At 43.5% G+C, this 27,711-nt stretch overlaps 1 protein-coding gene across 1 annotated transcript in view; it reads right to left on the bottom strand.

Moving 5' to 3' along the window:
* atosa (atos homolog A) overlaps positions 1 to 25,794 on the bottom strand; it is a 31,302-nt gene extending 5,508 nt beyond the window's left edge. The window contains exons 1-5 of the mRNA XM_071488503.1: positions 24,374 to 25,794; positions 5,422 to 5,606; positions 3,720 to 3,916; positions 2,332 to 2,457; positions 184 to 2,062 (exon numbers count right to left, since the gene is read on the bottom strand). Of these exons, the coding sequence (XP_071344604.1) occupies positions 184 to 2,062; positions 2,332 to 2,457; positions 3,720 to 3,916; positions 5,422 to 5,606; positions 24,374 to 24,404 (2,418 nt within the window). The 5' untranslated portion in view covers positions 24,405 to 25,794. The remainder of the gene's footprint in view (positions 1 to 183; positions 2,063 to 2,331; positions 2,458 to 3,719; positions 3,917 to 5,421; positions 5,607 to 24,373) is intronic.
* Between the last annotated feature and the right edge of the window lie 1,917 nt (positions 25,795 to 27,711).

Raw genomic sequence — 27,711 nt, 5'->3', positions numbered from 1 at the left:
ACAGTTTTAGAAGAGGTTATGTGCCAGACATTTCTTGGCTGGTAGCAAGAGTAATGCAAGTAAACCAAGCTTCCTTTAAGCAGGGATAGGACATGACAACAGGGACAACTGTATATTACTTAATGGGTGATCACTCAAGACCATGTGAATGATCAATACCCGCTAAGATGAGAAATCTCTTACCAGTACAGTAGGAGGGGGAGTCATGTCGGGACTGGAGGTGCCGGAGCATCCAGACTCCGAGGGTGCCTGGTTCTCATCCTGGAGGGCAGAGGCCTGGGTTTGCGTGCAGTTCTGCATCTGCATCTGCATCTGGGACTGAGGCTGAGGCTGAGGCTTGCTGTGGTTGTGGCTTATGTTACAGTTCATGGCTGGGCTGGCATCATTGCAAGTCCAACTAAAAAACTGGGCATTCCTTGGGCTGTTTTCGAGGACGGGGGAGGCAGAGGGGAATCCATGGCTGCTGGGTGTCCTGAATCTTACCCTTTCCTGTGGGGGAGTTCGTAAACGCTGACCAGCCTGGGTGTGGGACTGGCCTTTAAGTGAGGGTTCCTCGAGTGTAAAGTGAGCACCATTTTGGGCCCGGGGAGAATGGCATTCGGTCCCCAGATCGGCTCGGGGCTTGTCTGTGCAAACGGGCGCGTGTGTGGCAGCGGTGTGCGTGCTGCCTCTGTGAGGTTCGTGGCTGGGTATGTGGCCGTTGGTATAGCCGTTGGTGGCAGTGTGTGAGGCTTGTGGGATGTGTGTGGTGTTCGAGTATGTGCGGACCGTGTGTGTGACTGTTGTAGTGTGCGTGTGGTGCAGAGGGCTGCTGCTTCTGCTGTGCCTGGGGGACAGAGAGGGGACAGACAGTCTCTCCTGGATCAGTCTAGTGATGTCTTGTACTGCCTGGGCGATGAGGGAGCTGTCTCTCTCCCTCTCCCTGTCTCTCTCCTTCTCTCTGTCTCTCTCTCTCTCTCCATTCCTCTCCTCCTCTCTGTCTCTTGTCTCGGTCATTTTCAGCTTCCTGCAGGCTGCAGGTTTAGGGGAGGAGCTCTCCCGTTTGCTGAAAGCAGTGTCAGTCACAGGTGTGTTGAAGGGACTGTGCCACACTCGTCCCACAGACTCATAGGGTGGTACCTCGGGTTCTTTGGTCTTACTGGCAGTTATGTCATCATGGTTACTGCCCCACATGGCTTTGGGAGGGTTGTCAGAAGCAAAAAGTCCAGGAGGGATTGGCGGTGCTGTGGGGTCGCAGAAGTTGAGCCTCTGTGCGATGCGGGCGATAACTTCCTGTCTCTCCTGCAGCAGGGAGCCAATCAGGGGGTTTGTTTCAGTTGCAGTAGGCCTCGGGGAGGGGCATCGGGGTGGCTCAGCCAAGGAAAAATTCTTGAAAGCTCTCAGTGGCTCAGGGATGGGTCCCTTTGACCTCTCACTGCTGTTTGTGCCAGATCCATAGTCCTCTACTTGTGTGGGGTCAGACGAACCATTGAGGGCCGAGTACAGCCACTTCCCTGCTTTACTTGTGGGGAGTGGAGAGGGGGAGCGGGAGGGTGTGGGGGAGTGGGAGGATTTGTGGAACAGTGGTGAACCCTGACGTTGGGGGATGTTGACCTGCGGAAGCTCTCCATTCTGATACACATGGTTTTCACTGGGCTCCTGGCTCTTCTTGCTGTAGGGAGGTGGCACAGCAGTGTGAGGAAGGCTATTAATGGGGATGTTGTTGATGGGAAGATTAGGAATGGGTAATCCATTGAGGAGCAGGCCAGACATGGAGTTGGAGCTCTTGCTGTATATGTTAGAGTTGTGAAGGAGGTTGTCTTTGCTGGGGTCCTGGCTCTTTTTGAGGGTGGGCAGGCCACCATGGCTGTTGAGGTTTGGGCTGAGGCTGGGGGTCTTGCTGTATAGCGGAGGCAGACCAGTATGGATGCTGCAGGCTAGGGTGGGGTAGGTAGGTTGTCGGGGGAGAGACTGAACACGAACCTGCAGTGCAACACTCTGGGATACATTGGGGACGGGGAAAATGTGCTCTGAAGGCGGCTGGGAGAATTGCCACACCAACTCCTCATCAGCAGCACTGATCCTGTTTGACAAAGAGGGATTGAATAAACAGGCCATTGTTAACTCTTACATCTTAAAATATCTAAGTATTATCAGAGCCTCCAGAGATTCAGCTTCACTTCCTGTAATTCAGTTTTCAAAACAGCACAGTGCACATAGATTTACACCTACCTATAACTCTAAAATAACCTAGCTTTGGCTCAGGTTTCCTGCATCTTTAATAATCTGGTCCAACCGCCTGAGTAAAAAGCCTTCAGCCCACCAGTGTCTTGAGTGAGTGCTATGTCTGACCTGTACAGGATGTTTCTGGGGACAATGCCATGGGAGGCACTGAGCCAGGCGCTGAGCTGGGAAAAGAAGACGTAGGAGCGAACAGCCAACAGGAGGGTCTTCTCCTCAATGAAACGATCACCGCTTCTATTAAAAACACAGTTAAAAGAGGTGGAAATGTGCCAGTATGTCAGGTTAATGAGAACACAGTTCAGGAATATGCGTGTGTGCGTGTGTGTGTTTTTGGCAGTCACAGTGTTCCCTGTTCCTACACATGTGAGCAGGAAAGTAGGCCAAAATCAGGCTAATTAACCCTCTGAGTGCCATGCCTATTTTTTTTCTTTTTGTTCTATTGTTATTTTATTTTGTATTTTATTTCTATTTTTAACATTTCATAGCTTTTGTCTCTGTTGAAAGCATCTCCGCTATCTAATTTTACACATTAAAATGCCATAAATTAGAGCTAAAACCCGCACTGACATTTAAATGTATTGAACACCATGCAGTGGGGATTTAACATCTCCTGTGAAGGTTTATACACTTTTGGGGGATCCATGTGTTTTCTTTGGATACAGCCATTTTCCCATGGGTGTGGCACTGTAGAAGATCAACTGGCAAGAGGACAGAGGGTCCACAGGCAGTGACATCATGCCACTCAGAACAGTTATTTATCTCAAACTGTGTGACACCTACGGTATTGTTGTTTATGCACTTTAATTTATTTACTTTCACAGTTTATTTTATTGAGTTTTTTCAAAGAATTGTTTTTGACTGTTTTAATTCCCCTTTTAAACTTTTTTTGCTGCTAAATTATCATATTTTTTCACATTTGTTAAAATAAAAGCACACAGCACAACCGAGTCCATGTGCAATAGGCCTGCTGGTGAAACCTGTACAAGAAGCACATTTGCTCAGTTGATCACACTTTTTAATGTATTTGAACTTTTACTCATGTAATCAAGTAACTCATCTGTAGCCAGATGTGGTATCTGACATCTGACAAAGTTTTTTTTGACTGAGGTAACTATGTAAGAATTCAGATGTGCTTGTGGCCTTTATCTGTACAAATTGCTAATTAGGTTAATTGAACAACTCAATAGATGTTTTTCAGGTTTTCAGTCTGCCTGTGCATAAAAATAAATTACATAAACAAAATATGGTGAAAACATTTGTTGTGGAAACTGAAGACAGCAATGGATGAATGGAGGAGGCAGAAGCCCTGAAAATACAACATACTGTATTTCTTTCAAACGGCAGAGTTTAAACATCATGATGATCAGCACAGAGAGCAAGGCTAATATTGTATTAATATGAGCTAATATAGTATAATATTGCTAATATTTATAAATATAAGCTCTGCAACATCACCATGATGTGTGTGCTTGCATGTTTGTGTGTGTGTGCCTTACTGTCTTGGAACTGGCTGCAGGGTCCATCTCTCCAGCAGCAGAGCATCTTGTTTGATGACCGGGTCACTGATGGGATCACTTGGGGGGCACTCATCGCCATAGCAACAGTCTGGCAGGAGCATGACCTCGATCATGATGGGGATGCTGTTCTTCCAAAGCAGGATCACCTCCGAACGGGTTCGCCTTGCCTGCCGACACTGAACACACACACACCCGCAGACAAAGGTGGAGGGTTAGTGTTCATTAGCGAATGTCAGCACAGGTACCTTGAAACTTAGAGGCAAAGCAGATGGGACTCAATGGAACCTCACTTAGAGCTAATTTTATTTAGGTCACGAAACAATATTAAAATCTTTTCAATCTTTTCAAATCTTTTCTTTTAAAATGTATATGATTTTCTGTATAGTTGTTGCAGTGTCAAAGGAACACACACTTAGTTGCCAGTTTATTAGGTACATCTCATTAAAACTAATGTGGGCAAACACAACAGTCCTGCAATAAATCCTACCATTCATTAAGTATATAATGTCCAGTTTTTGTTAAAACCAAGCAGCAATGTGCAGGACTTAAAAATGAATGCAACGCCAAAGTGCCAAAAACTGCAGTTCCTTCAATGGCCACTTGAAGCTGGCTCCAAAAGCATGTCAATCCCTACGGACTCTCATGTTAAAATGCCCAACTTTACAGCAGAAATATGCCTAATACAGCCTGATAGAAAAAACTGCTTTGGTCTCTATATAGCTATAGCTAATTTCCCCCTAATACGAGGGATGAATTTTTATATAACTCACTTGTCTAAATATATTGAAGCTTAAAGTTATGCATAATTGCCAGCGTGGCTGCTTTGAGTGACAAGTAGGTGCCATTATGGTTGCCTGGCCACTCAGAGTCCAGCAACTAGCTGTCTGCTTGGCATCACCTCACCTAAACTGAGTCACTGAATGTGACCTCTCATTTGTGGTGATGATGCTTTTCGGAGAAATTTCAGACAGATAATATGATTGGTTGTGCAGTTAATTGACTGACAGAATGTGAGGAAGTCTGGGCTCCTGTATTTTGAAGTGAGTAGTATCATTTTATTTATATGTTAGGACTAATTGGCAGGTATCAGTGTCTGTGCTCTCCATACCTGGCTTGTAAGCTAAGCCGTTTAACTAGCTAAATAGCCAGCGTATGAATTAGCCTTGGGTTAGCCTTTGAGCAAGATGCCCAGCTGTACTAACAGGAGCATATGCTTGCCACAGTGTCCAGCACATGCCCCACCTCTTTGCCCATTTTTGGATTAGCTGGGAGTAAGGAGGAGTCAGGCACTGCCAAGATGGTGACGGCAGAGCAGCCCACTCTGAGCGTCAAAGCCTCTCTTAAGAAACCCTAGGGTGACGTCACGGACGCTACGGCCCCCCGTCATTTCAGAGGCTCTAGTTTGTTACTGAACTGTATTGCATTTCACACAGTTTTATCAGTGAGGGTTGGATACTTAGTTCCTGTTATGTTAAAATTACAGAATATATATCACTATTACTAACACCTCCAATACAGAATATATCAAACGTGCATCCTGTTTGATCAGTGGGCCTCACTTCACACTCATGACTTGAATGACACAAATGAAGCAGCAACAACCTGTAGTAAAGTGAGAAGAGACTTACAGAAGAAAAGACAAGAGAGACTGTGTACACAGATGTGTGTTCACATGTGCTACCTGGGGCAGTTTGTCGCTGCATTCGTGCTTGTGAAGAGGCGGCATGGCCGACTGGGCTGGTGGACAGTGCAGCCCCTCGGTCCTGCCCTTGACAGAATATTCTGGTGTCCTTCCCTCTGTGATGAGTAAGGTCAGGAACACCAGGAACTCCTCCGCATCATACTCGAAAAACTCCTCCGTTGCATCTAGACAAGGCAGAGAAACAGAAGGTCAGCATATTCTTTAGCTTCACACCTAAAGAGAAAACAAGGAACCGACTGGAGGAAAGTAGCAGTTAAAGTACCAATTTTCCCATCCTGTGACTGACGCAATTAGAAAACAACCTGCATTACCATGATCATCACATGAATGCCTGAATGTCACTGTTTAGGTTTTTGCTTAAGTGGATGTGGCTATTTAACTTTGGCCAGAAAAGCTTGTTTAGAGAAGGGGTGTGGGGGAAGGCAGCAGATGACACAAATTTTCTAGTTTGACTGCTTCAAAGGAATATATTTAGATCTTCCATGTCAGCTGAGCTCAGGGGTGAAGCCACAGCACTAACACAAACACACACACACACGCACCGCACACAAGCAAAGACAGCACTGATATTAACTTCATTCACACTCACTGACAAAACATTTACAAACAAAACCTCACCTAGATACATGAGGACAATACAGGACAGACATAATAAAGCTTTGCTGCACCACCCGGCACCCCACCAGTTTTGCTAGGGTGGGGTTGGACAGGGCTGGCAGGACAGAGTAGGGCTGACTCAACCTTTCAAACTATTCCCCTCTGACACTATTCAAATTGACTGTTCTACAGAAGTGGAAAAGACTACTGACAAGGAAAACTCACGCTGGCTGTCACATTCAAATTACAGCTCATACTGAGCCACTCTGTCTTACAATATTATTCACAATAGCTGAATTTACAGTGTCTTTTTTTTTTTTCAAAGGGGCAGATATGAGCTGTTGTGTATTTGGTCCCTAGTCAAATGTTACTAAACTGTAGCTGTGGCTTGTGGGTTTATCTCCTGCCACAGCAACATTAACCAAACCCTGCTCTGTTTGTCTTGTAATTGATGCTAAGATCTAAAGTGTATTTTTAGTAGAAGGTTTGAAGAGCCTGTCTTGGCTGTCTATCTCCTGTACTCCTCCAGGAAAAACTCCCAGAATCCCACAGGAGGTCAGCTGATACAAAGCAGAGCTGAGAATTGCAACTTCCTCTCTTCACAGCACACAAGCAAACACACTGATGTACAGAAGCTGCCTGACTGACAATCTCAAGCCCACCCCTCCTGCCTTCATTTAAACTGGAGTCACGACTATGTGCATATTTTTTTGTTTTCCTCGTTTTGAGGCTGTCAGGTCCTCTGGTCCCCTACAAGAACACACACACACACACACACACACACACATACACACACAGACACACACCCTGTCCTCCTCCCATCAGAGCAGGCCTGGCTAGAACAGAGTCCCTCTCAGCTGGCTCTGCAGAAGTGTGAGCTACGAGCTGCTGCTGCTGTGTGTGTGTGTGTGTGTGTGTGTGTGTGTGTGTGTGTAAATGTGTATGTATGTGTGTCTGTACGTATTGCTGCCAGGCAGCCAGTCACGCACATTCCTCTCAGGGAACTCCTCCTACATGCCTTTGAGCTGCTGCTGCACGTGGAGAGAGGCGCACTCCAACACAAAACATGACGACGGAGGGAGGGGAGGAAGGGGGTCTGTTAGCCAGCTGTAGGCTGAATACACACAGGGTGAAAGAGATGGAGAGGGAGGCTATATTCAGGGACAATCTCCTATTCTTTATAGGCTGGAGTCGGAAACAAAGAGAGAACGAGACCAACAGCAAGAGAGCGAAAGAGAGCAAGGGAGAGGAGAAAGGGAGTAATATACCACAAAGGTCAAGATTCAAGGTCACAGGGTTTATCACCTGAGCCTTTCTATGATGGTTGGCTTGAATGTACTGGACATACAGTAGTGGGCTGGGTTTAAGGTATAAACCCTGTCTGTCCTGGGAAAGGATGATGCTGTCAGGGGATTTGGACTAAAGGTACTCTTTGCGAAGGAGGCAAGGAGCAAAAGAGGAAGGAAGCATGGATGGATGAAAGGAGGGAAGTAAAACAGTGATTAATGGAGCAAGGGGAAAACAGCCTCTGAGAGATGTGGGCTACCCACACCCCCCTTAAACACACACACACACAAACAGAGCCCCCATCGTGTGCGCACAGTGGGTGTTAGATTGCTGCATTCTAGGAAAACCAAACCCAGGAACACATACATTTAAAAACAGCCACAACATGACAAAAACACACAGACACCAACAAACACAGGCAAAGTGACAAATAAAATTCCCCAAAAACACAAAACACACAAACCCATACAAAACATACAAAATACACAGACACACACACAGCAACATACACACACATGTGCAGTGCAGGACAAAGGACTAGTGATGGCGGATTTAGTCAAGGGGCCCACCCTGTGTACGCATAGATGAGAGCTGTCATTCTTTAGGGCGTCTTGCCTGCATAGGACATTCCTATGAAGCATGTGGCGAGAGCACACACACACACACACACACACACACACACACACACACACACACACACACACACACACACACACACACACACACACACACACACACACACACACACACACACACACACACACACACACACACACACACACACACACACACACACACACACACACACACACACACACACACACACAGGACAAAGAAACATAGCCTAAATGGAGGGTGAAGGTGATCAGGATGCAGAACAACAACAACAACAAAAAAAGCCAGAGAAGGAGGAAAAACTTTGCACAGATGTGAAAGAAGAGAGCTACATTTAACATATGACTTCAAATGATAAAAAGACAAAATGATAATCAAGGGGAAGAAAAACAGAGGAGTTGTTGTTTCAGCCTGATGCAGGATCCTAAAATCGCTAAAGGCAGATCACCTCCATCTAATCCTGCTCTGGTACAAATTTGGGAATTTATGTAACAATCCACGTTGTTTACCAATCACTAAGCCTTACAAGCGGGGTTCAACGTTCAATCCCTGCTTTTCCTACCCCTCCTCCCTCTCCTCCTCCCCCTCCCTTTCCCACTGGACCGTGACCGACTCATTTCTGCCCCTCCACCTCCTGAAAACATGAAATCCGTCTCTCAACAATTTATATTTGTACGTTTGAATAAATGCGGGTCTTTGAGACATCTCTCCTTGCTCTCCACTCTTTCTCTGCTGGTCCCCTTGGGTTCAGTTCGAGAAGTACCGGAGCAACCACTAGCACTGCTTGAGAAATACAAACAGAAAACATTTCAATCAGGAAAACGTAATCAGGTTTAAGTCCACTGTTTAAATAAGAGGCTTTGGTGATACATCTTCCACTTTACGGATCCAAACCTAAACACATGACACATAATGGAACACAGATCTTTTTCTTTTCCATGTGTGTGTGACCTCTCCTCTGTCTCCCAATAATGTGTGATGTCAATTACGTAACAGGTCGGATTTGGATTCAGGCGTCTTATTATTAGACCTGTGACCGCCTGCCACCGAGTGCAGCTGGATCCCCGCCTACAGATCGGCTGGTTCAGCCTGTATATGAACACACACATACTCATGCCCACACCTCTCAGCTGTCTCCATGTCCTCGGGCCAACAGATCAGTATAGAGTCATGTGGGATGGAAAAAGGCCCCCAGGACAGGAGTGGAGGGGTCAGCCTTGATAGCTAACACACCGTTACACACTGACACACACTTAAGTATGATTCACATCATTACCTAAGACTTGTCAGAGAGGCAGATGAACAGTTTTGTGTGGTTTGTCTGTTGCTTTTCTGTATGTTGTGTAAAACAAAGCCAGATTCCTGAACACTCTCGCCCGGTTATGATAGTGATTATGTTTCTGAATGTCGCTGACACTCAGTCGTTGTATATGCAGTAGTGTTGTTTTAACAGTGACACCCATACGGGGATAGACAGGAGGAGAGAGAGCGAGAGAGGCAGAGTGAGAGAGACAAAGTAAGAGACAGACACAAACACACATACAGATAAGATGACTCATTAACTGTGGCCACACAATCACTACATGGCTGCTCTTTCTGCAGCAAAAGCTGCACTGCTTTCCACACACACACTCACATACGCACACTGACACACAAACACTCACAGCTAATTTGAATGCTGTGTAAGTACCCAAAGTGGCAAAAACCACTCCCATCCTCCTCTGCTCAGCCGGTGCTCCACTCTACATGTGTCATTTGTTTATTATCATGTTTCATCCGAATGAAGCAAAGAGCACTCCTAGAGTCTTTCTAGCCTTTCCTCATACCTCAGTGATGTGTCTGTGTTGGGAGATTGGATACAAAAGCCAGTGGCCGATGACAAACAAAAAACAGTCATAATGAGCTCACCTATAACTGGTTATCAAAGTACACACACACAGATAACATAAGATGATAATACTGCAGGGCGAAAATCAGGAAGAGACAAGACATACTTCAGAGGGAGAGAGACAGACAGTCTAGGCAGATATTGGACAAGGCTGAGTATTCTAAAGGGCAGATAGGAAACACACACAGTTAGTTCAACAAAGGCAGACAGGAAGTTATATTAGCAGCGTTTCCAGTTAACTGTCTGTCAGAGTGAATTTCATGCATGTGTTTGAAACCTTGCAGAAAAAAAAGAGGCAAATTAGATGACATTTGCATCAGATCGTTTTTATTTCCAGCTTAAAAAAAAAAAAAAAAATTGGATAGTGAGTAGAGAGTAACAGAAAAGGAAAGGGGATGACATGTAGCAAAGGGTCCAGGCTGGAGTTGACCCTGCTGCGGTTGAGACTCAGATACCTGGTAAGCTACCAAGGTGTTGCATCAGTGGAGTTGATGTTTAAACCTAAGCTTTCTGTATGACACAACACAAAACCACGAGGAAAACAGTCCGTTACAAAAATGGTACGTTGTCACAGTTCTTGTGAGACAGGTCTTGAAGGCGAAAACTAAAAAATTAAAACTGGGCAACGCGGCCATTCATGACCAATCTGGCAGACTGTGGTGGACAGATGTTTCACACAGTATTTTAGAATATATAGAGCCGCCTTAGAACAGCCATCATGAGTGCATAACAACAGAGAAAAACATTCAACATTTTCATTAACAAAAAAAAAAAAAAAAACTGCTTCAGACTCAGACTAAACAGTCAGACAGGAAGACATTGAGACATACAGAGTTACAGCAGACACGGATAAAGAAAATGAGTTTTAGAATAAAAATAAAACATTCCACTGACCTGTTGTATAAAATATCCATGTTATTATTCAAATGAACTTGAATTAGTAAAAAATTAAAAACAATACTGCTTTGTTCCAGTTTAAATGCCCAGACTGGTTGTGAAAGGTAATGAATAGCTTTGTCCACAGCTCCTGTTGAGGTTCACCTGAGCAAGACACTAAAGCCCTAAGTGCTCCAGTGGGGACAAGCCAGTTTTCTCAAGATGAATAAATAATAAAACTAAGAGGACAAAGATCTGTTTTACTGCACCCATTTCTTAATGAAAAACAACACAGAAAGGACATCAGAGGATATTAAAGATTTCTGAGACTTGAAATGCTTTTTTGGTCTCCTTTTTTTTTTTTTTTTTTTTATTTTGAAAAGTTAAGTTAATATGATTTCATTATTTTTAGGACCTGCAGTGTGTGTGTGTGTGTGTGTGTGTGTGTGTGTGTGTGCGTGTGTGTGAAGGGCATTTCCAGACAGCTTCTGTGCAGCAGTGGAGGCAGTCTGCTGAGCTCGCTGAGGTGTGTCCGCTTAACACACAATGATATCCAGCTCCAACTGAATGGAACAAAACAGTGAAGGTTCAACGTCCCCGTGCTCAAAGTTCCTCATTCTGATCAGGAACAGCAGGATGTTGTCCTCAAAGTGAATGCTTTTTTTTTCCCCCGCACTCACACCTTTTAGTCACTACTCTGTATAAGAGTGCTAAACTCATGAGATTATAAATGTACAGAAAATTGTGATGTTGTAAGGACATGACCTTGAAACGTGTGTGGACATGTGAATAGGCCAAAGTATACATATAGTGCCAGTACACATTAGGGCCATGTGATATCCCTATTGCAAATGAATGCATACCTTTATGCACTAGGATTATCATTCTTACATGACAACACTTCTGCCATGTATGCATTACCAGGGAGGCTTTAAAACAAAGTACTCATTATTTCTCCCGAAGTTGCGTCAACAAACGTTGAGACTGCGTCACATCACTTAAACTGTGCATAGGTGGAGGGAGAAGAAAAGGAAACAAATCTAAATTTAACACCAGTTCTGCTGTGCTCGTACTGACAAAAAAGGGGTCATATTCTTTGTTGCATTTGAAGATGGATTTGAACAGTTCATACTGCTTTGCCATGGTTGCAAAACCAACCAACACCAACGACCAAAGAAAATGTCGCCACAGAATACGATATGATGCACGGCGGGTGCACTGAATAAAGCAGGGCATCACAGTACTTGTCAAATTCTCCTACGCTCAGAAAGATTACAGAGGCAATGTTTTGTTTTTTTTTTCATGAAGACAAACCCTCAATTCTGAGAGAGGAAAATGCGATTCTCATTTATCAAGAATTGTGCAGTCCCAACACACACACACACATGTGCATACACACAGCTGCACTTCTATAATGTCTATACGGAGGCAGGATGGGAGATTACACAGACAGTTCTTCCATGCTAAATCTCCTTACTGCAGCCCCCGGTGAGATAAATATAGACACAACTTAGTAGCTCTCATTTTCAGTTTTTCTCTCTCTCTCTCCCTGATTTCAAAATGTAAATTCCTACAATCAAGTATCTAACAACTTTATGACGGCGTCTGCCGGCAGCACCTGTCTTAAACAGGGCTACTGCAGTGACTGCCTTAAGTCATACACTACGGAGTGATAAAAGTAATTGCAAGATTGTGAGAAAAGTTCCAGCTTAAAGTTAGTCGCTTAAATGCTGACACATGTGCCACACTGCGCTCCTTTGGTTTCTACACACTATAGCCAGTAAGCTAAGCTAACCCTTCCCAAATCAGAATCAGAATCAGAATCAGTTTTATTGCCAAGTATGTTTTCACATAAAAGGAATTTTTTCTGGTGATTGGTGCAATTGAGAAAAAAAAAAAAGCATAGCACAGACAGCTCCCCTGAAGTCCACCACTGGGCGGGGCTTTTGAAGGTTGCCTGATGTCCACTATGTGGCCAACCCAAGATTATGAAAGCACACAGCAAGTTTTAAAGTATTCCAATGCACTGGTAGCAAAGCAGGTGGCAGATCTGAAGTGTCAGCAGCTCTGGCAACTGCATTTCTACCACCATGGGAATTGTTTGCAATGTCGTCTTTTCTGTTCCGTGGCCAGTTCTGCAGTCTGACTGACTATATTTGGAGACCAGCTGGTCTGCAAGACCAACTAAACTATATCTTCTTTCCCTTTATATGTAAACAATTACAACTACTTGCTTAGTTTTCCTTACTAACTCTCTATTTCTATGAATACTTCAAAAGACTGTGGACCCAAATATGCTGTGTGTCAGACATACCCACAGAGCAAAACATAAAGGCCTGAAAAAATCTAGACTAGTAGCCTGCATTTATGAATATGTAGTATCCTGTAACATAATCAGACACATACAGGCACTTAATTCTGTAGCGCTCTGACTTTCCATTGCCATAACATCATCAGCTTTTCAGGACCTGCAGTGCTTATGTAACATTACTAGAGGGAATTGTAACATTTATCCAGTCAGTTACCAGAAATGTTTTATAACTTAAATACAATCCAATTTCATTTCTGGTTATTTTTCAGATTTCATGTGCAAAATATCAAGGACACAAGTGCCAGCCATCAAGAACTGGATCCAAGCAAATCTGGACACTGTTCATTGTTGTTGTCTAACAGTGCAACACAGCCAGCGTAGCGCCATCAATATTTTGTAATTGAATCATTGAACCCTGAATTCAAATCAGGTCACAGGGTACCTCCAGATTCCCACAGCTCCTACAACTGCTACACACTGCTTGTGCTGTCTTGATTTTATCCAGTGCTCTTCCAGCTAATGTTCCATGTGATCTGAAGTTAAGTTAATGTTTATCAAAACCACTGCTGTTGTCTAGTCTTCTCAGGTTCTTTATAATGGCACTGAAACCATTTTTGACAACAGACCAAGGAGAAGTCTTGTGGTGTTTATTTTTTGTTGTCAGCTGTTTAGCAATGGTGTTGTCATGGCTTCAATAACATTGTGTATTCAGCTTCCCATGTTGAAAACATGTAGACAGGCAAGTGACGCCTATAGGACTGGACAGTTAAATTAATGGTAATTAATACAGCTAATACATTTGTATCAGCTGAGTTGTTATCAGTAGCTACAGATAGCCTAGGTTATTTAAAAAATAATACTAATAAAAAATATTCACTCCTACACTTTCCTAACCAGTGACAATTAACATGTAGCTGATTCAGAAACACTGCTGCTCCAGAGTTATAACTGGTTATATTCCTGGGCCACAAGCTACTGCAAAAACAAACACAGCTATAATGCAGAGATTCTGACATAATAATATCAAACATGCTGGCTACATTGATACATTCACACAAAACATTCACTTATACAACGTACCTGTGGGGGCGTGAAATGCTTTCAATTTTGCTAAATTTTGTGTGAAAGCAAAAACTGCAATATGACTGAAGACACAATTCACTGAGCAGCCCTGTGGCAATTCACAACAGTCTAAGTTCTTCTTTTTGAAGCCCCAACATAAAAGGAGGCGTTGTGTCAAAGGAAGAGGGATACATGGCCCCAGTCATTTCTCTCCTGGCTGACTGACCTGGGAGCAGTGGGGAACAGTGATCAACGATCACAACTGTCGACCGAGGAAGAAAGGGTGAGGAGAAAAAAGAGGGACAAGTGTTGCCAGGGCAACTGAGACATTTTGTTAAACATTCCCGTCACGGTGATTGAGGAGTGTCTGTGTGTAGGCATGAGCTGCACCAGTATGTGTCTTTGTATGTGACAGTGAGCTGCAGTTTGAGATCACAGTGTTTGAAGACAATAAATGCTCCTGTTGTGCTCTGAGTGTGCGGTGATGTGCGCTGGGTGAATGCAGCATATGCCTTTTTGTGCTAGAGCATGTCTGTTGTGCTCTGACTGTATATCACATCCTTGTATTGTACACTGAGACTGAGGCTGTTCTGTTTGTCAAGCTGTTAATGTGATCATACGCTGTGTAGCTGTGTATGTTGCCCTGAGTGTGTCTGAGTGTTTATGTTGCTCCCTTATATTTTCCATGGCAAAGAGGACGAGGACTGCTGCTGAACTTCAATCGTAGTAACAGGGTCAGTTGTGTTTCCATAGTGTTTTATGGCATGACTCACATGTCACTGCCAGCTCACCTTTCCTGTTTTTGTCTGCCTGAGTGTTACAAGATTAAAAAACACTGGAAGTGGAGGCTGCCAAGAAACTGGCATGTTTTCAACAGAGGACCATAAAGAATGGTAAGGATCATCCAGGTTCAGCTCCATGTGTTTAAATCAAACACACTGATATTTTAAATATCTCACAAATAAACTTTGGACATTGTCTGTCAACTTCTACTTAGCATCAGAGAGTGTGTGTTTTAGTTATTTAGTCTAAGTGTGCCTTTCCCAAGGCTTTCCCACATTCCTCCCACTTGATTTACTGAGATATGTCTTCAAGAGTTTGGGCCAGGGATCTATGACATGTGTGTGTGAGTGTCCCTCTCTCCCACTCTGCAACACAAAGGGGCAGATTCACAGCACACATAGCAACAAGCCCTGATTGGCTGAGGGGCGTTAGTACAGTTCCAGCTGAGGAGAACCCTTCTTCTTCTGTTTTGTGAACTCAGCTGCTATTATTCTCCCACAGCCAACAAACACACACACATACACAATCACTCGACCCAGACTGACAAACCACCTTGCCCTCTCTCTCACACCCATTATTGTCAGCCACAAACAGAGATGTTGTTTAGGAACTGAGCAACTCGCATACTTGTGAAGTCACATGGTAAACAAGCTCTGAGCCACTGGAAAAAAAACAAACTTCTCATCATGAGGTGTAAGTGCCTAACAGACAAAACTCATCTCAGCTGATGTGGAAAAAGTCATTTAAGGCTTATGATGCAGCTTGTCTATTAATTAAAACGCTCACGTTGTTATCGTGCCTGCCTCCCTAGTCTGTTACACCTTGCCAGTACATGAAGTTGTGCCAGAGGCCCATTACTCCTGTCAGTGTTACCAAGGCAAAGTCTGTTTGGTTAGAAAGCTGTTGTCATTCAGAAAATGGATAAAAAAGGATCTACTTGCTCTACATGACAAACAACGATATTCTGGATGTATTGCATGTGTAGCATTAGTAGGTCATCCAGTTTAAACCCACACTTACTGACTTACTGCAGGGAACATTTGTTGAGTTCATGCAGACAAATCCCTCTAAAATCACCTGTGCCGTTCATGCCTTCTTACAGTATTAGGTCAGTATGTATGATGAAAGCTCCGGTAACAATGGCAGCCTATCACAGTTAGGTAACGGTGGCTGCAGGAGTGCAGAGAGTCTGCAGGCGATGCCAGGCGATTTCAGTGATTAGCACAGCTTTAACCACGTCGGATCGGTAACATCAGCTGGTGTAGCCTTTGAATCTGATGGAAATCTGCACATTCTCGGCCAGCTACTGACCACAAAGCTGTAAATTCATGTTGAACCTGCTGCGACATTTTAGATGAGGAATGAGATGCAGTACGCTCTCTTCATCTTCAACAACCATAGCAACTGAAGTCCTTGAGTAAGTACTTAAACCCCCATTATTTAGATGAGTTGCTCAGTGGCTGTAAGTAGACGACTGGCTGCACTGGGCAGCTTCCACGTATAAATGCATTTGGCTAAAGTAAATGTCAAGCATAGTGTAAATAAAAAAATATCATGCCCTGTAAACTGTCCTAAGATTAAAAAAATATATCCATGAAGACTCTTGTAAGGATGTACCCTCACCAAAACAATGAGGTAGGCACACTGGGATGTGTGATGTGTGCATGTGACTTTTATTTGTTCAAAACAATTCATCACACCTCTCTACTAGTCTCTCTCTCATGTTTCCTGAAACGCCAGAAAGATTATCATCAGACACAGTCACCTAAGGTTGGCTGTGCCCTCCACAGTGGCCTTTCTGACCTTACTTGCACATACTGTAGCTGGGCCCTTGAAGCCACCGTTATTCAGGCAAGAGCAGCCCTTTGCAAACTCACTGTCTAACCAATGCCTGTTATGTAATGTGGAGTAGAGTGAGTATAGCAGTACTGGACAAGGTGGTCAAAGTGGGAATTACTAAGCCCCAGTAGAGGCAACAATCATGTAGTCCTGCTGAATTTAGCTTTAACAATGCACACTTGAGCTACACACTTTTTTTTTTTTTTTTTTTTTTTTTTAAACAGTCAACTGTCAGATTTAGATTTTCTAAAAATGCCACAAAGTAGTGAATGCACATCCCTGTATTATATCAGGTGCATCAGGTGAAAACAATATCAGGATTTTAAAAAGATGAATTAAGATTATAATTTAGAAAAACTAGAAAATCAGTACTCTGTAGATGCCTTAGATTTAACTGTGTGAATAGGTGGGATCTCCTTTATTAATCCCACTCCCCTCCATTGGCAACACCTAAGCAGAACGCTGGTGGGTACAGGACACTAGGGCAGTAGGGCAAACCAGCCTGTCTCTGTAACCAGAGCCGCCCCGTCTAACGAGAATGCAGAGGCTTTTGACCTTGCCTATGCTGCTGATGCCAGTTTCTGGAAAAGGGGAGTCTGAATTGAGCAACCCAAGCAGCCTAGCTCTAAGGGCCACGTGAAAAGTGTGTCAGTTGTGGCACAAGCAGATCGAGGTGGTTGGTGACTGGAATTAACCGCCTGGAACAAAGAAGCACAAGGTCAAAGTCTTGACATGACTGGGGAAAAAAACCCCTCACCTTATTCTTGGTAAAGCTGGACTGGATCATTCATCTGCCCTGAAAGGCCAACAAACAGCTCTTGTTTGCCTTCTTGGCCTTTGGAAGCTTTTCACCTTTCACTGTTCTACTTCATGTGTTTGTCATTTAGTGCCTGGTTTTGTCAGCACCTGTGAACCTTGAGGTAGCAGCTCTGTGACCTCAGATTTAACAGCAGCACACATTAACCATATAACACATCCAACACAAAAATCTACCCTCTAGAAATCAGACAAGTTAAGGGGAAAAACAGTAACCCATTTAAACAGGACGGACTAACTGTCAGCCTCTTTGGTGTGAGCAATACAGAGGGTAATAGCAGAATTGCCTCACTCGATACTGAGGCCGGCTGTTGGCCTGAAAGAGATCAGATGAGGCAGTGGAGAAAAAGAAACAGGATATTTGTGATGAGTCTCAAATTAACTTAACCTCATGCTGTTGTTAATAAACAATGTGCTTAACGCCTCCACAATGAGCCCCCGAGGTGCTCTCCGTTAACAGATACTGGTGCTGTGTGCGATTGTGTAACAATGATTCCATTACTTTAAAAGAATAGGTCACATCAGGGATAGATCAATTATCCCATCAGAATCTGTATTAGATTTCTCCCGATTAATTAGGATTAGTGATAACTCACCGCATGACTGCACAGAGTCACTGAAAATCTTTTTTTTTTTTTTTCCAACCTAACTTCTATTCGGGTTATTCTCTCCTAATATTAGTATCAGGCATTTGAATTCTGAATGATCTAGGATGGCCTTTCTGGTGCCAGACCTCGACAGCGCACTGTCAGCATGGGAACACAGGAACAGATGAGAGGTGTGTGGTGCGTGAACCTGATTAAAGTGCTGCTTACGTAACTCTCTTTGCAACCAAAGATGTGTGGTGTCTGGTAACAGACCTGAGATCTGGTCAAGGATTCCAGCCTCTTCCGAGTCAATCTACACCGTCAGTCAATATTAGTATTTAACAACTGTAATAAATCAGAGACATCTGACAAAAAACTGGCTTCTTTATTTTCTTATGATTTTAAAAAGAAACTACCACAATGAATCATACAATCCAATCAATACAAACTGAATCAAAAAAGGTACTTTAAAAAGGAAAACAACTTTTAAATAGAAGCATATCTGTTTTGTTGACAGATAAAAAAAAAACTCCAGTTATGCTCAGAAAACAGCACCTGTGTGTGTGAACTGGCCTTACACTATAGCCTCACTTTCCCTCTTTCAAAGTATTATGTGACAGATGCATGCCAAAAGCAATATATCTGCAAAATGTATTTACTGTGCAATCAATATAGTGATAATTCTGTCAGGCCTTACTATCACCTATTTCATTCTTGTGTTTTAGATAGTCGGTAAACCAAGCTGTATTTCTGTCAAAAAGCTTTTTGTCTAGACATTATCAGGTGTTACAGTAGCTGCGGTCTATGTGATGCGACTCAGAGGCGAGCAGAGATAAAAAGAGGAAGGCAGATGAGAGGAGAGGAAAACAGAATAGGTATAAGAAGAACATGGCGAGCAACATAGTGAGGAGAAGGAAAGTTGATTCACTACAAAGTCAAAGAGAGACAAAATCGCCTGTATTAGGTTTTCCCTTCTCACAGAGCTCATAGAATTATAATAATCACACATCCATACGCACAACATACTCCAATGTAAACACCACTGACTCGGTGGCACCCTAGCAGCAGAAATATGACCCATGCTGTTTTAGCCGGTCCAGCACTAAGTCTGGATGGTGTAGTTTTGTGTTTCTGTATAGATTGCTAATACTGTGCCTTAATATGGAGTAGCTGTACTAAATATGTACACCTGCTGAGATTAACATGAAGTTTTCATTTTGGTTTCCCAGTTACAAAAATGACAGGCATGGTAAAAGCAAGACAAAGAAACTTTGCTTCTTTATTATGTGGCTCCTGTGCAAAGTGTGAATATCGAACAGAATTTAACACAGATCTAGTCATGTCACATCAAGGTTTAATACTAGGGTGAATACAAGGATGCACTATAAAGGACACTTGGAATTAGTTGGTCATGGAGATAATAATAGTTATTTGGCCACTTTTTTGACATAAAACATGCTTACATATTGTACAAACCCTGTTCAATGTGTCTTAAGCATTAATCTAAAAGCTGGTATGAAAACATGGTCATTAGTTTATTAAATAAGAGGAAATTAAATTTTTCTGAGGCCTTAATTTTAGCTAATTAATTCAGACTTTGATGAGAAGACACAAAAGTACAACAGAAGACAAACTTCATACGCCAAAGAAAGACAGAAGTAAAAGACACATAAATTGTGATACAGAGGAAAAAAAGAGACACAGATCCTGTCCCCACCACAACACCACCCCCACCAAGAAAAAACACCAGGTCCAGATGGCTCTTCCTGTTCCTACAGAGCTGGCTGCTGGTTGGCTATGAGGAGCCACAGGGGCGGGAGGACGTGACGAACAAAGAAGCAATGACATCACTGGCTCAGAGGCACCCTGGCAGCAGAAATACGACCCATGCTGCTTGAGCCGGTCCAGCACTAAGTCTGGATGGTGTATTTTTGTGTGTCTGTATAGCGTGTTAACCCTGTGCCTTAATACGGAGTAGCTGTACTAACTATGTACACTTGCTTTAATGTCTGTGTGCAGGTGTTGGACATAGTTCACTATGACTTTAGTGACCTTAAACATTAAGCCTATATATATATATATATATATATATATATATATATATATACACACACAGTATATATGTACATGTGTCCTGATGAAGGGCTGGCGTGCTGAATAGAATGCTCCAGCGTTATGTAAGAGCATTACTGGACTGGGAGCACTGGGTGCCCAATCCCATACAGTGGCTACGCAAGGCTAGGCTACTTACAGTCCAACCTGTCACAACAGCACTGATTTAGGCTGATTACTCTGGGGACCAGGATAGTAACTCACAGCTGAATGCCTACAAAGTATTGGTATTCATTGCGAAAGGCAGCTCTGTACAATGGGGAGTCCAATATCCATGTTGAGTGGAGCTGGGTCAGCAAAGGGCTGTGGTGCTGTATTGAAAGGTAATACAGAAGCACTAATGCTGACTTTAGCTAGTTGATAAAACTAATACTAATTGTATAACTGTGTGCCTAAAAATTAATATTTTTAAGTGAAAAACTATCAAATTATTGGGCTTTTAAAATACTGGCCATTACAATAGAAAGTCAACATAAGTTTCCGATTCGCATACAAATAAGTGATGATGTGAGAGGATGTGTTTTGGGAATCACAAAAAGACAGAACTATCAATCAGCTTTACTTGTGATGTTGCTAAAAAAAAACAGGAGAATGGGGACTGAGTAAAAAATGAGTCAATCAAAGAAAAAAAAACAAAACAAAAATGATACAGATGGAGTCTAACTGTGTGAGGTGAGTAAAACACATGAGAGCACCTGTTGTGGTGACCTCCTGCTGCAGAATGAGGTAAATCACCACTAAGGGGGAGGCAAAGACAACACAGAGCTAAGCAGGTGCTGTACAGGACACCAGTGTATGTCACTCTGTGTTATCTGTGTCTCTCGTCAGTGAGAGTGTATACCCTGATCCGCTGGCATGTGTCTGGGACATCTCAGGGCAGCTGTAATCTTACTGAGCACACGGCAGAAGGCAGGCAGTGGAGTAAGTTTTGTGTGTGTGTGTGTGTGTGTGTGTGTGTGTGTGTGTGTGTGTGTGTGTGTGTGTGTGTGGGGGGGGGGGGGGGGGGGGGGGGGGGGGGGGGGGGGCATTATTCAACTCGTCCTCCAAGGACTAATGTCTCCAAACAGGAAGCACTGCCATACTAACTCACTAAATAACATTACAGGGAGCAGGAGTACAGCGCTGAGGCTTGCCAGCTGACTGAATCTCTCCAGCATTACTAGCTGTGAGGTCATCTCTGTGTAGATTGTTTAAACTGTGTCTGACAGGGGGAGAGAATGAGGGCTATGGTTGTGGGCATTAAGGAGGAAGCACTAAGTCACACCATCCTTAGCTCTTTACTCAGACATTTCACCATATGACCTCATATGACCATCTAATGCAAAATCTTCTTTGTTCTATGATCTGGTTGTAAAGAGGACCACTGTTGAGACAAAACAGTCTATTTATGAGGTGGAAACAATTCCAGTGTGGGCATAAATCAAGCTTTTCTCTTCTACATACAAAGATAACGCACTAAAAAAAATGTTGTCTGTAAGGATACAAATAAAACCAAGTTCAACCGCACTCCAGCTGAAACAGTTTGAAACCTGATACAACAAGCTAAGTTTTGCCCGACTGGTGTAAACAGGTCCTGAGTTTTCCATAGCTGCTCTTTATGGGACCTGTTAAAAGATGTCAGTTGAGCCACATGGTTCAACGGTACAGCGCTTATTAGGGCCAGCAGCAATCTGTTGCATACTCCCTGCAACACTCACTCTCTCCTCACACCCGTGCTCATGCTCACACACACACACAAACACACCATCCTGACTCACAGCTCAACTCACAGAAAAACAAGGGGGTCAGATGACTCTGGTTAGGCCCCTGAGCGTAACATAAGTGCTCCTTTTCTACCTTTATAACAAAAGCATTGTTCACAAAGTACCATAAAGAGATGCTACATGAACTTCGGAGAAATTTCTGCTTGTATGAAACACGAAACTCTTTGAAGACCCAGACCAATCTGTTTTTTTCCTCTGGATACCAATTCTGATACCTACACTCGGGGTATAAGCTGATAAAGGGCTACCAACTCATACCAGTGCTCTTTTTTGTTTTTCAGTTTTAAATCTCTCTCCATTATTGTATCAAACAAATTAGGATGATTCTTCTAAGTGCCACGAGGCTGTAAACAAGCCATCACCTTCTCAGTATATGAAAATTCAAACGCAAAGATTACTATTACACTTCTTTTTCTTCCATTTTTAAAAAATCTAATTGTTTTAGAAGCTTTATAAAAACACCAGTGACTAAAAAATGACACTTAATATGAATCGGCAACATCAGCCAGATATGGGATCTGTTTATTAAGATCAACATCAGCACAGACACAAATCAGACATGTTGGATTTCAGCGTAACAAGTGCCCATAGTGCCTCCTTGAGGTGCTAAAGGTGGAGCTATAGCCAAGGTATGGCTGGCTACAGTGTGATTCTACCACTTCATCACCTACCCAAAGCCTTGGCTTGGCTTGACTTCTCACACCCACCTGACCAGGAGGTCACAGCCTGTGAAACTTGTCACAGGAGTGTTAGTGTTAGATGCACACGTCTGGACTTGTTCAGCTCTCCCCCTCAAACATAATATAGCTAGGCTCTCCTAGGAAGAGGTGAAGGCGAAGAGCAGTGAAACTAACTGATCTGAGCTTAGCTCGGCCTTGGTATGGTCCAGGGTACTAAGTACACTGCTCCACTGCAGTCCCTCTCTCTCTGAGAGCAGGGAGAGAAGCAAGAGAAAGAAGGCATCTGGCCTATAAGCAATCTGGTATCTCCACCACAGGAATGGTACAGTATGTCCCAAATAACAATAGCACTGCAGTATCTGCCAGTCAAAGGAGCCGCTGCTGTGGAGCAGCTTCTACTGGCACAAGCTTTCACAATTACAACATGACAGTGAGCAAGCCAAACTGACATGGTGACAATCCATGAAGGGTGAAGAACAGATGCACTGTACTAATAATGTGCCTCAGCCCAACAGTTCTCAATCTTTTGGCTCATACAAGGCAGAAATATATGAATTCAGTTCTAAATCATTTCAATATTCCCTATTTTCAGAGCCATTATCCCAACCAATACCAGCAAACACAACAGCAGTGTTGCCGTTTGCTGTTCACTGTTGACCCAGTATGTTGCGCTTCATTAGTGGGCTATAATTACATTGTACAGTGTCAGTGTGCCCTTTACTCTGGCCAGCCACATCACACAGAAGCCTGGTGTCAGTGCTTCTATAATAAGGCTCCAACAAGCAAGGGAAGGCTAGGGTTAAAAGTCTAAGCCCATATACGGCACGTGTTTACTGTGTGTTGTGGAGTCCCATTACCAGCATATTGTGCTCTAAGGAAGAGCCCACTCTGGCCAGTCAGCAGCCTGACTGCTGTTTCATAACCCATGCAAACAACAGACTATTCCTGATTGACTGCAGCTAATCTCATCGGGGCTGAGAACAGTGGCTCTTCGCACTTCCAAGTATGGTGCTATTGTGTTGTTGACAACAAATCAAGACATCATTTACCCTGGATCCCAAACAACCGCGTACAATCAATCACTGAGTGAATCGTTTAGCTTATGAGTTTATACAACACTTAACGTCACTTGTGTCAGGGCAGAGATTAAGGTATTGAGAGACCCCTTACAAATTAATGCAATAGTAAAATTAGCATTAATCACACAGACACAAACAAGGGTGTCCCCTTTGTCCCTGTTTTACCTCTTGCTGCAGATACAGTGACATGTAAACAGGTTGCAGAGCATAAGGCAGGAGCCTTTTTTCCACAACAGGGTGGGTGTCAAGAGCACTTTGCAGCATCCCTGTGCAAGAGACTGTCAAAACGAGCAACTGGAAAAGGGAATGGTATTTGTCATGAGAAGATCTTGCAGGTTCAACATTGAGGCAAAAAAAATGGGGGAAAAAACAACTGACATCTGTGTCACCATCCAAAACTAGACCGGCAAATGTGTGTTATATGTACATGTCCTCATTTACTCGGGTCAGGCTTTGTTAATTCACATAACCAGTGACCAGGCCGACCAGCTGTTACATAATTCCCTGGCCTGATTCTTCTCTCAGGGGAATGGGTACAGTCAGTCCAATAAAGCTGGAAATGCACAGCTTGCCCCACACACTGACCATCAAGTCCACCCCAGAGATGTGTGTGTATGTTTCTGATGCCCCACGTACCTCGCTCGGGCTTCATGTTGTCCAGTGTCATCAGGTTGACTTCAGGGTCTCCTGCAGGGTCTTCTCAGTCTTCTCTTTTTTTTTCTATCACACACAGCCTTTGACAGCAACACAACGCTGGCTGGACCCCCCCCTCCCCGCCGCCCCCCAAACCCTCTGTGACTGAGACCTGCTGTATTAGCTAAGCAATAATATCAGCTGTGAAGCCTGCGTGTTGGTGCCAGCGGCCCCTATCCGACAACAAAGCATCGCTTTGTTAGCATGCTACTGTACGCTTCCATCGAGTCGCACCGTATTGTTCAACTGACTAACACAAAGACAGCTGATCGCGAAAGCCAGTTACAGTGGGCTTCAGGTACAGGAGTTGTCAATTTGCTTTCTAGCGAGTAAACCAACCCGACTACTAGTAATGTAACTAGCAAGCTGTCTACTCTTACAGCCCGTCTCAAATTACACCACCTGAACCATAGTTACATCGCGATGCATGCCTGTCTCCTCTCCTGTAACGCTGGCTCCTCACAACACTCCTGCCTGGACGGGCGCCTGCTAACTCAGCACTGTTAGCTAGGTAGCAAACTCAACCCACCAACCTTTACTGAGCGGTTAAGCGTCTGCGGGTGACGACAACCCCGCAAACATCCCAACCCCCAGCGCAGCGCAGGTAGCCACAGCTCAGCTACAAACACCGATGCCGATGACGGACGGTCTCGGTATTTTCTGCTACGACGAGGGCATATTCAGCGTCTCATTCTTCTCACGAAATGTTTACCGACGATATCAGGCGGACACGCTCCGCTTTCTATCCCGTCCACGGCTCTCGGACGGTCGCCATCTACTTCACGTCAGAAACGCCACCTGTACCGACTTCCTTTGTGGTCTTCATTAAAAACTTTTCAAACAAACAGCCCGACTCTGAGCTCCAACGCTTCGCTGGCGACTGCGACGTTTTTCCGCGAACGTTAACTAAGCATCGGCGGCTGTTTTTGTTTTTTCCTTTCACCGCTGACAGCTCGGCGGACCGCTGCAGCGAGAGCACTAGCTCGACACTAACATTATTCAGGCGAAATGCAGATGAAAGGAGCAGTCGGTGCTCCTGGTCGTGATGCTTGCAGCCTGCCTCCCCTCCTCGCTTCCCTCCCCGCTGCTTGTCAAAACAGATCAGCGCAGCTCTGATCACGTGTCCCAACAACAGCGCCGCTCGTCACTTCCCTCTCTGCCAGCCTCGCATGAACTCGCTGCCATGGCAACCGCCAACTTATAGAAGTGGTACCAACGGCTCCTAACGGGCGGACACGCCGTGTTTGATGTTTGCGCAGATTGAAAACAACAAACAAACAGCAACAACAACAACAACAACAGCCCTGACCTGAGTTAGTGTGTGCACAGTTGTGTATCGTTAGCGGCAGCGGGGGCTGACCGGGGATCGGTTGTTCTCTCTGAATCCTGATTGGTCAGCGGGATTCGACGCGCGTTCACGTGCACACGTGAGCGTTCGTGTTTTTCCGTGGTGAACATTTTGTCCTGGAGCCGGAGATCGTCTGTGTGGCGGCGCAGAGCCCCCGACCAGCTACTGCCAAAGGCACCACGCAGTGACTGTGCCTTTAGATATTTGTTTTTATAAATTATTTTGACTTCTAAAATGAGATCGACTATATTCATAGGGATAAACTGCGCTCTTGGTTTCTTTTTCAAAAAACAAAAATCCAATTTCAGTAATTTATTGTATCTAGTATTTGTAGATACTAGATAATAGAGTGATATAAAGCAGCAGAAGCTGTAGGTTGTCACAAAATCAAAAAAGTAGACCCATATTCAACCTTAAGACGATGCTGTGGCAAAATGCCACATACAGTGCAACATAAAACAAGAATGAAATCCCTAAATATCCACTTAATCATCACCCAGGTTTTTTTTCCAGTCGCTGTAATGAAGAGTGTCATTCAACGTTAGGCAAAAATTACCTCAAAGCATTTAATTAAAAGAGGAGTTAAGTTAAAATGTGATCTAGAAGCAGTGGTTCTGCTCATCCCTCTTACAAATACAGACTGTGCTCCGCTGTCTTTTTGGTACAAATAAAAAAGGACAGAGGGAGAGCTCCTCTCCCTTGAAACCTCTTGGAATAAAGGCAAAGGCCAAAATGATGACACAAGAAACTGCTTTACAAATCTGTTTGACAGCTGCACTTTGTGTGTTATTATTGTTCGACTCTAGACTCTACAGAGTGGGCTTGAGTTTGATTGACAAATATTATTATCATTATTATTATGATATTGTGGACTAACTCCTGAAGGACTAAAAAAAAAAAAAAAAAAAAAAAAAAGTGCATGCCAGACTATTTGCTGAAAGCCTACTGGATTTTAGATGGACTGACTTTTTCCCTTTGATTCTTACACCAGAGAGACAAGTGACCCAGAAAATATATGGTAATAAAGTCCACAATAATACAAACATCTACCAGTCAATTATGGGCCTTGTTGTCAAGTCTACAACGTTTTTACAGAGTCTACTGTTATTGATTTACACCAAACGGATGTATAAATGTAAAACCTACTTTTGTTTAACACTGTGGTTACACACTACAATTTGTGACGGGTTAACTGAGGCCTTACCAAGCCTGTCTGCGGTTCTGCACATGCCAAGACCTACTCGCATAGAAAAGCATATGCTGCCCTATATAGGTTTTATTTTAGAAACAGCTGTGTACAGGGGGCTGTTTGGGATGAATGGGAAGGTTTTGGTGGCAGCCAGGGGTTAAAGATATTGTGTCAGAATCACGTACAGTTGCAGATCAACATGATATACCAATAGTTTTAGCTACATGGTTAAAGTGGAATTCTATGATAAAACTTTGCGAAGATCTGCCTTCTTGAGCTGTACTGCTGTTTGAACCATGTATTTTTCTGATTGGTTCAAAAACTAGCCAATTACAACCCAAACCTGCCACTATTATTAAAGAATGTGGGTTTTTTTTTTTTTTTTTTTTTTTTAAATCAAATGAAAGTCAGTGACAGCTGACTTTCATTTGATTTGTGCTTTGCAATGAGCTGCAAAGGCCCGTGACACAGGCTGTACCTAGCGTGATGATATCAATTAGAGATAAAACCTGGAGCTGACAGTAGCAACTCTTACAAATCTATTATCATTTCCTTGCTGATTTTAAAACAATATGGGGACTTTTTTCTGATTCACAGCTGGAAGATCTACATTAAAGTGTGGATTTAATATTCACACTCTACAGTCATTGATTCAGTGCAAATGCACCAAACATCAATTGATGCTCTTATTTCCAATGTGGGGAGATAGTGTCTGTGTCCAAAATCATAAATAATCTTTTTTTA

The sequence above is a fragment of the Trachinotus anak genome, unplaced genomic scaffold (assembly GCF_046630095.1).
Source record: "Trachinotus anak isolate AG129_WGS33_773 ecotype Australia unplaced genomic scaffold, CSIRO_AGI_Tana_v1 ptg000011l, whole genome shotgun sequence".
NCBI lineage: Eukaryota > Metazoa > Chordata > Actinopteri > Carangiformes > Carangidae > Trachinotus > Trachinotus anak.
The sequence above is the reverse complement of the archived record's forward strand: the minus strand, read 5'-3'. Positions and strand labels throughout refer to the sequence as shown.